At 46.7% G+C, this 10,000-nt stretch overlaps 1 protein-coding gene across 1 annotated transcript in view; it reads left to right on the top strand.

Moving 5' to 3' along the window:
* Positions 1-10,000, top strand: part of LOC308362683 (zinc finger protein GLI2-like) — a gene marked incomplete at both ends in the record, with an annotated part of 75,794 nt that overhangs the window by 32,976 nt on the left and 32,818 nt on the right. Inside the window, one exon of the mRNA XM_080835412.1 lies at positions 4,891-4,996. Within this exon, the coding sequence (XP_080691538.1) occupies positions 4,891-4,996 (106 nt within the window). The remainder of the gene's footprint in view (positions 1-4,890; positions 4,997-10,000) is intronic.

The raw sequence follows: 10,000 nt of genomic DNA, 5'->3' as shown, positions 1-10,000 counted from the left end.
AAACAGGAGATAGGGGAGAGAGAGGGATATAGAGGTAGAAAGAAAGAGAGAGAGGGAGAGAGAGAGAGAGAGGGAGGAAAGAAAAAGAGGGAGGGAAAACAAGACAGAGAGAAAGGGAAGATGCAAGAGTGGTGTGAGAAAGGCCCGTTAGACAAAGCTACTTTCACGGGGAAGAAAAGAGTTACCTCTCTCTCTTTCTTCTCTCCCTCCCTCCCTCTCTCTTTCTTCTCTGCCTCCCTCCTTCTCTTTTTCTTTCCTCTTTCCCTCCCTCCCTCTCTCTCTTCTGCCTTCCTCCCTCCTTCTCTTTCTTCTCTCCCTCCCTCCCTTTCTTTCTTCTCTCTTTCTTTCTTCTCTCCTTCCCTCCCTCTCTCTTTCTTCTCTCCCTCCCTCCCTCTCTTTCTTCTCTCCCTCCCACCCACTCTCTTTTTCTCTCCCTCCCTCCTTCTCTCTCTCTTCTCTCTTCCTGTCTGTTCAGGCGGGGCTTCTGCGAGGCATTGGGGCTGCTCAGCCTGCTGCTGGTCTCCATGTTGTTCTTCTCCACAGCTGCACAGCATTACTGTAGTGTTGTAGTCTCCCTTGTCTGTGTGTGTGTGTGTGTGTGTGTGTGTCTGTGTCTGTAGTGTTGTAGTCTCCCTTGAATGTCAGGTGTGTTTTATGGTGTTTTAGATCAATTAAAGATGACCCAAGGCTTTTTTCCATGACAAACACACACACACACACACAGACAAACACACACAAACACTATAAAGAGTATGACTTCAGCAGACCCTCTGGTGTATTAGTTTACAGAATCTCTGCCATGTAAATGCACAAGCCATGTGTAACTCATTTACAACGAAAACTATTATGAAGAAAAAAAAGGGATCTGTTACATTTGGATTCATATGTATGTTCATAAAACTGAAGAGACGTTTTGTCTCGACGAGACAGATTTTCCAGGCTCGAAGCACTGAGGTGTCATAGCCCCGTGACTCTCAAGACAGTGACCTCAATGGAACCGGCTAAAATAAACCTCCCAAACAAAGATGAGAAACGTCCACCATCCTTAAACAAAGCACCTCCCACTCAAACATGTATGTGTGTGTGTGTGTGTGTGTGTGTGTGTGATGGCGTGGGCTAAATCTAGTTCTGTGTTTGTGTTGAGGTGAGACAGGGCTGTTCGGCGCTGTTAGCTGTTACCCGTCCTGTCGCGCTGGGCCTCTGGGACGAGTGTGTCCGTCTCGCTGTCAGTGGAGAAGTGAGAGCGATGGCACTGAATGACTAGGCAGTGCTGACTCGCGCAGGTTGGGCCTGGTGGCAGGCGCCGGGCTGGGCCGGGCTAGGTCAGGCCGGGCCCCTGGGGTCCTAGCAGTGGAGGTGGTGGCAGCGGCGGCAGGAGTGGTCCTGGCGGGGGGGGGGGGGGGGGGGGGGGTGATACGCAGCGTGGAGCAGCGCAGGAGGAGATAATGATCCATGCCCCTGACCCCAACGCTCACACCTCCCAGGTCACCCCTGACTCGTGATGCCCAAGGAATGTTAATACATTCCAGAGATCAGCTGTCCTCAGCTCTACCCTCCTCCTCATCTTCTCCTTTTCTCTACTCTTCTCTCCTTTCCTCTACTCTTCTCTCCTCTCTTCTCTTCTACCCTCATCTCCATTATTCCTCTCTCCTCTTCTCTTCTTTCCTCTCCTCTCTTCTCTCATCTTCTCTCCTTTCATCCTCTACTCTCCTCTCCTTTCCTCTCCTCTTCTCTCCTTTGCTCTACTCTTCTCTCATCTTCTCTCCTTTCCTCTACTCTTCTCTTATATTCTCTCCTTTCCTCTCTTCTCTTCTCTCCTTTCCTCTACTCTTCTCTCCTTTCCTCCTCTACTCTTCTCTCCTTTCCTCTACTCTTCTCTTATATTCTCTCCTCTCCTCTCTTCTCTTCTCTCCTTTCCTCTACTCTTCTCTTATATTCTCTCCTCTCCTCTCTTCTCTTCTTTCCTCTACTCTCTTCTTTGCTCTCCTCACATCTTCTCTCCTCGGCTGTCCTCCTCTGCTCTCTTTTCTCTTCTCCTCTCCTCTCTTCTCGTTCTGCTCCATTGTCTATTACCATGTTCTATGAACAACAAGTATAAATGCAACAAAGCACTAATTCATGCTACAACAACTGATACTTCACATGAGGTATAACTAGCCCTGAAGCCTGTTGGCATCACCTTTTAAAGAATGCACTGTGCACATCTACAACTTCATTATCAGACACATCTATAACTTTATTATCAGACACCCTAAACACATAATAAGACACATCTATAACTTCATTATCAGACACATCTATAACTTCATTATCAGACACATCTATAACTTCATTATCAGACACATCTATAACTTTATTATCAGACACCCTAAACTTCATTAAAAGACACATCTATAACTTTATTATCAGACACACCCTTAACTTTAGTATCAGACACATCTATAACTTCATCATCACAGACACATCTAAAACTTTATTATCAGACACATCTATAACTTCATTAACAGACACATCTAAAACTTTATTAACAGACACATCTATAACATTATTATCAGACACACCCTTAACTTTAATATCAGACACATCTATAACTTCATCATCACAGACACATCTATAACTTTATTAACAGACACATCTATAACTTCATTAACAGACACATCTAAAACTTTATTAACAGACACATCTATAACATTATTATCAGACACACCCTTAACTTTAATATCAGACACATCTATAACTTCATCATCACAGACACATCTATAACTTTATTAACAGACACATCTATAACTTCATTAACAGACACATCTAAAACTTTATTAACAGACACATCTATAACATTATTATTAAGTATCTGATGCTGGGGCCTCTTATTTTGAGTGGAGCCTTCCTGTTGTGTGTCTCATCCCCCTCTTCTTCTTTTGTCTCTACTTGCCTTCTCTTCCACTCGTTCCCTCTTAAAAACACACAAAGTAATGTCTGGCGGGGTTACGATTAGAGGGAGCTGAGAGGGAGTCTGAAAACTAGGAATGGCAGCGTTCCCAAAACGCAGCATTCCCAAAACGCAGAACCCGCCACCAATAATGAGCGTCAGAGGAGAGGGTTAATGTGTTCATGGAACATTAGCCACTCAAGAAAGCGGCGCAGTTACTGGAACCCCAAGAAAAGCGCTCCGCACACACACACACACACACACACACACACACACACACACACACACACACACACACACACACACACACACACACACACACACACACACACCAAGAAAAGCGCTCTGCTAATGAGAAACAACGTGTCCAAAAGAATTTAAGATGCTGAGCGCCTGGTTCATGCGGTATTAAAGACAGGCCTCGCCTGCAACCAAGATCAACTGCGGGTTTCAGTTATCACAACAGCTAATGAAGCCCCGTTGTTTTTTTAAAAGCCTCTCTAAGCCAGCGGTGGTTTTATGACAGGAAAAATGTTGATTTTAGCCTTTTTCGTTTCAAATAAAACTGTTGGGGGAAGAAAAAAAAAAAGCCTTGTAATGGACCAAATATCTGAGTAATCTGGTGTGAGAGACTGTAAATAGGCTCAGTGTGTGTGTGTGTGTGTGTGTGTGTGTGTTTAGTCTTTAACGAAGCAGCGCTGCCCTGAAACACACAGATCTGGTTACATGTCCTCAGTGCACGGAGGCGCCTCTCGTAAAGACGGCTATGCTCAGTTTCAAAGCAGACAGACACAGCCTCTCCGACCACATCATCCTCTCTGTGCTGAGTGAGTGAATCCAGTGACGCACACACACACACACACACACACACACACACACACACACACACACACACACACACACACACACACACACTCACACACTCACACACTCACGACCATACAACAGCCCCAGTGAAACACACACAATGTCATACACAAACAGATGCCCTTAAACTCAGAAACACACACACACACACACTCACACACACACAGACAGAGTGAGAGAGCAACCCACCCAAGGGTCCCTGTTGGTGCTCTGGTTTCTCTCTGTTTCTCGCTGTTGTTTTTAGGTCGTTATTGCTCTCTGCTCTGTGCTCTCTGTGTGAAGAGGTGGAGGAGAAGGAGGAGGAGGAGGGTGATCAGATGAGTGTGTGTTTTCCCCGAAGCCACACCACAGGGCAGCTACAATAGGCTGTGTGTGTGTGTGTGTTTGTCTGTGTCTGTGTGCAGGTATGTGTATACATTTGTGTGTGTGAGTATACGTATCTGTCTGATTGTGTGTGTATGCAGGTATTTGTCTGTGTGTGTGTGTGTGTGTGGCAGGGCCGTATCTGTGTCAGTATGGCGCTATGGCAGAGGAAGGCTTCTCCCAGCCGTGTCAGCTCCAGTTTGTGTTGGGCAGCTAGTCTTCCCTCACACACACACACACACACACACACACACACACACACACACACATACACACACACACACACACACACACACACACACACACACACACACACACACACACACACACTCCATCAGCTCGCTTAGTTCAAAGAGCGCTTAGCTGCAGGTCTTTGTCAAAAGCCCAGTTGGATATCTTTTATGTTGGAGATGTAGGATTTCTTGGGATGACTTTGATTATTTATTTATCCCAGTTCTCCTGTGTGATAGTGCCCTTTCTGTTACACCAAACTGCTCGGACCGCTCTGGTGTGTGTGTGTGTGTCTGAAATTCATGTTACTTTATTGTAGCCCGTTCGCCTTTGAATTTTATTTCTCTGAAAAAAAAAAATAAAAATCAGGCACGGATTTTTCTGAAGTTTCCCTTTTTGTTTCCTTCCATCCCTCTCTCTCTCTCTCTCTCTCTCTCTCTCTCTCTCTCTCTCTCTCTCTCTCTCTCTCTCTCTCTGCCTCTCTCCTCTTTCCTGTGCAGCCCCCCAGCACATGTTCCCGACGTTCCACACTCCCATTCCGATCGACATGCGTCACCACGAGGGCCGCTACCACTACGAGCCTCACGCCCTCCATGCCATGCACGGGTAAGTCTGCCGCTCGGCCGTTCACATTGAGCACTCTTATCTCAGCACCGTTGGGGTGTGTGTGTGTGTGTGTGTGATTGTGTGTGTGTGTTGTGTGATAGACAAACACCCTTCTCTCATACTTTACTACACGTCCATCCACAGAGGAGCACAGCCTGTGCAGAGAGCCTGTGTAAAAGAACAAACAAGAATACTTTAAACTGGTTCCTCAATTTCACCTGTTTTGTATTTCCATTGACAAGAGGCGGCTATTTGAGGTATTTTCCGACCTTCATTCTAATATCAACAAAGTTAAAATGAAAATAAAAATGAAAAGATACCCTTGGGATGTGTATAGTTTGGCCCAAGCCAGCTGAGCGCAGTGTTTAGAACAGCCTGCCCAAGAGCTTCAAATTGATCAAACAGCCAGCCAGCTCCTTAGTACAGACAGGTGAACCACATTTCTTGCCTAATGAAAACTCAATGTCAGTAAAAAAAAGGGAGAACGTTAACATTTCTCCTCTCATCTCCTTTTTCCTTCACTCTCTTTTTTACTACACGGGCTAAGCTTTCGTGATTTGGCTCGAATCAGCAGCTAGGAGACCAAGGCCAACAGCCATACACTTTCAATTAGCTCCACAGTACAGTAAGGCATTAATCACGTGTGTGTAGAGGGGTTACACACACACACACACACACACACACACACGCTTGTGCAGTCATTCGCTCCCACCAGAAGTATCCAGCTACACGCCTTGGCCTATCCGGCCACCGAGACGTCAATCTGTCATAGTCGCACACACTGCCCTGAAGCCATCACTGTTGTAAAAACGAATTTAATGTCTAACGCATCTGTGTTTAACACTGTGCTATTTCGGTATTTCTGTATACTTTGAATCGTCGCAAAACTTTATGGCAAATTGTTTCGTCTAGAAATGTTTGTTCAGCTTTCTTTTATTTTTGCTCTTTAGTCGCTTGTTTATTTTTCATCGGTTTAACGAAAGAGTATATATTTTTTCTTTCTCTCTTTCTTAGTCTTCGGAGAGAAAGTGTGTCGGTTCAGGGGTAGGTTTATCTTAAAAAGCGGGCTAGTGAATAAATCAATAGAGTTCTGGATGTAGTTGCTCTTACATTTAAATTCACAGATTTGATGGTGATGCATACGGTGTGCCTGGCTCGGGCCCTCCCATTCATCACACTCGGGCCGAGAGCAGGGGGAAAAACCTGTCTCACTACTCGGCCACCTTGATTAATGTGATTTGATCTTGACAGTGCACCCCTAATTCATCAAGACCTTGATCTAGCTGTCTTTTCCTCGCGCCCAAGCCAAATTCATCTAATTACGGCAACATTGCGCAGCAAATTAACGGTGCTGTCATTTGTCCCCAACGCTGGCACTCTGTTACGCTCTCCTGGCAGCCGGGTCAGAGGTCGGCTCCGTGATTGTCTAACATGACATCCCAATACATTGCTCTCTATCATTGTTTGCATATAGCGTAATGAGGGCGCTGGTTATTTTGTCAGGGCTGACAGTACAGAGTACACCCCACAGGGTTCTTCCTCTTCATCTTTATTCCACAGTACAAGAGGGCAGCTTTGCTCTTCTGAGGTTTTTTTTCTTCTTTTATGTCATTTCTTTTTTTTTTTTTTTTTCAGTGGTGCTGTGGAATGACAGCAGTCCCAGAATGCTTCAGTGATTCACTGATTCATCTCATCAGAGAGCATGCTGGGAAAAAAGTCCCAATGTGAGAGAACACCTATTCTAGTGAAGATGAGGTGACACAAGGACAGATAGTGGAAAGAGAAAAAGAGGGATAGAGAGAGAGAGGTGGGGGAAGTGAAGAAAAGGGAAATGAGTTGACAGAGGGATGCAAAAGAAGAAAGAGAGAGATAGGTGGGGGAAGAGAGAGAGGGAGGCAGAAAAGAAGAAAGCAAGTGAGAGGGATGGGGAAAAGAGGATGATAGATACATGGTAGAGAGGGGAGAGAGAAAAATAGACTTTTAAAACGCTTTCAAAACCAAAACAATTTAACTGGCGATGTAGATTGAAGAGAGAGGGAAAGAGGGATAGAGAGAGAGAGAGAGAGAGAGATGTGAGACAGAGAGGGACAGCAGAGTGCCTGGAACAGAGAGCCACCCACTCCTCTCCCAGGGAGACACACTCTTTTCCTGCCACTGTCTCGCTGCCTCGCTGTTCAGTGTCAGAGCCTCAGATCTGGCTTCAGATCCCACTGACTGCAGTGAAGGGAGCGTCCTCACATCGCCCCTCTGACAGCACCCCTCCCATCTCCATGTGTTGCTTAATAAAGACCAGCCTAAACCTTACAGCCACCCAGGACCTAAAGAGTCTCTTGAGTCTCGCAGGGACAGACGGGCTTTGGGTCTGTGTGATGAGCATACGCAGTCTGGGCTGAATTTTAGGTGTTGGATTGTAGTGAAGGCTGACTGAGAGAAGACTGGCTGAAAAAAGGCTGAGAGAAGACGGACTGAGAGAAGAGTGAGAGAAGGCTGAGAAAAAACTGCCTGAGAGAAGACTGAGAGAAAACTCACTGAGAGAAGGCTTAATCTACTGCTCTCTGAAGAAATGTAACCCTGAACAGACATAACCTTGAACAGACATAACCTTGAACAGAATGGTGTGCCGAAGAGGGAAAAAACAGCAAAAGTTTTGTATGAGTTCCTCCTAAGGATAAAAGCAACGTTTGCTTCAAGGAATATTTCCCACTGAACCTAGTTTTTTTTTTTTCAGTTTCAGTTATTGAACTAGTTTAACTTCCTTGTGACTCGCTTTCTTAGAAGTTCTTTATATACATTTTTCACATTCCACACAAGTGGACTTACACATTACTTACTTTTGTCTGTGAATATGTCTCATCTGCACACAAAACAAAGGCCAATTAATCTAAGCTATGCACCGCAGACAGCATCAGAATGCGTCGATTATAAATAAACTCTGAAACAAGAAGAAGTATTCTGATATTCTATCCAGGGCAAGCGTGAAGCAACCCAGTCTAATTTAACTGATGCGCTATTCCATTCTTAGCGAGTCGGCCGTGACTGCAGCACGGAAGAATATAGCCCAAACAATCAGCTATCCATCAAACGTTATTGCGAAATGATCACTGCATGTGACAGCATAGTACAGGTAGCTGTGCCAGGGAGCGGGAAGAAAAATCACACAATCGGATCACAATGTCCCAAATTCTGGTTCCTATCTAGGTCGTTATGAGCTCTTTGTGTTTGGTGGCAGAGAGGGATATAAAGCAGGAAGTATTGTTCTGTTGAAGTTTGGGACGGGGAGGCGGAGGAGGTGGTGGTGGAGGCAGTGGAGGCGGTGGTGGTGAAGGTGGTGGTGTGTGTCTATGGTGTGTGTGTGTTTTTGTGTGTGTGTGTGTGTGTGTGTGTGTGTGTGGCGGAGGCGGTGGAGGAGGCGGTGGTGGTGGTGGTGGCGGCCTCCTCGTGATGTGAAGGCTTCTTCAAACCTACAGGAGGAGCGTGCCCATGTTCCCCATGGTGGACAGTGTCATTTATCTAAATCAGACCACAAGCCCCAAGGCACAGACAAGTGTGTGTGTTGTCCTGTTATTCATCTACGTGTGTGCGTGTGTGTGAGTGTGTATATGTTTGTGTGGGGGTGAGGCAGGGCCAAAAACTAAAAACCTAGAGAAAAAGGCACACACCCCCCCCCCCCCCCCCACCACACACACACACACACACCTATCTCTCCATAGTCAGCTAGCAGTTAAACAGACAGCAATGAGTCCAACAACACTAGGAGCTTCAGACCTTCAGAACTCCAGTAACAGACTGCAGATCTAGGGGTACCATCAGATTTAAAAAGTCCAGTAACAGAGTGCAGATCTAGGGGTACCATCAGATTTAAAAACTCTAGTAACAGACTGCAGATCTAGGGGTACCATACCAAGCGCCCCCTCCGACCCCCTCCCCGTCTCAGTTTTACCAGAGTGCTCGGACAATAGGTGAGAGTGGGCACCTGACTGCGCTGGCACGTGTCCGAACAGGTGCTCCGTCCATCTGGTTGGGCACAAAGGCGCGGGCATGACATGGCCGAGGCTTACAATGCCTCCTGACAGGTGTCCGTGTGTGTGTGTGTGTGTCCGTCCGCTGGTCTGTCTGCGCAGACAATAGGCTGGCGTCTCTCAGTGATCTCCCCGGGAAAAAAAAAAGAGGGGAAACAAATCCTGAATGGAAACTGGGCGCTGGAGGTGTGAACTGCGCCCCCCTGCTGCGCCCCCCCGCAGAGAGTCAGGCACAGCACTAATGATCCCACTTTCAGCACGGAAAATTCACACAATGATCAATGTCACAATTATACATTATGACTGGTATTAAAATGACATTCAGAAGAACAACAACAACAGAAGTGGTTAGCGCCGCGGCCGTCCCCAAAAACAATAGATATTAACCAGAGAAGGCGCCGCAAGGTATCAATTTAGTCATGTCCCAAACGCAAAACACAGTGTACCAGTCTATTCAACACCCCATATGGAGCAATTAGTTAGAGGTTTTTTTCCCCTCCATCTCTCTCTCTCTCTCTCTCTCTCTTTCTCTCTCTCTCTCTCTCCCTCCCTCTCTCTCTCTCTCTGGCAGTGGACGGGTCTGTTTGTTTGAATGGATGAGCATAAAAGCTTCAGGAGCATTAAGCTGTGGTCTGGCACGGAGCGACGGATGCCTGCTGACTGGGCATCCTCTTGTCTGGGCAGTATGGTATGGCTTGGGGGGATGGGGGGTGTTGGGGGTTTGTGGGTCTCGTTCCTCTGGGGGGGGTCGGAGGTGAGAATCCCCCCACCCCTGTGATCTCACGTTCGGCCTGGCGCCAAAGTTCAGGTTATGCTTCAGCGCTCAGCTTTGTGGGGCCGATCACCATGCCAACCCCTTATCCCACTGGCACCCAACCGAGAACCCCCCCCCCCCCCCCCCCCCCCCCCATCCTCCTCTATATACAGCTTTAAGCATGAGCTTTTCAGTGGGTTTTCAACATTTGCTGTCCATGACATGTTGAAA

The sequence above is a fragment of the Sprattus sprattus genome, assembly GCF_963457725.1.
Source record: "Sprattus sprattus genome assembly, chromosome: 3".
NCBI classification, from domain to species: domain Eukaryota; kingdom Metazoa; phylum Chordata; class Actinopteri; order Clupeiformes; family Clupeidae; genus Sprattus; species Sprattus sprattus.
This window is presented reverse-complemented; position numbering and strand designations above follow the sequence as displayed.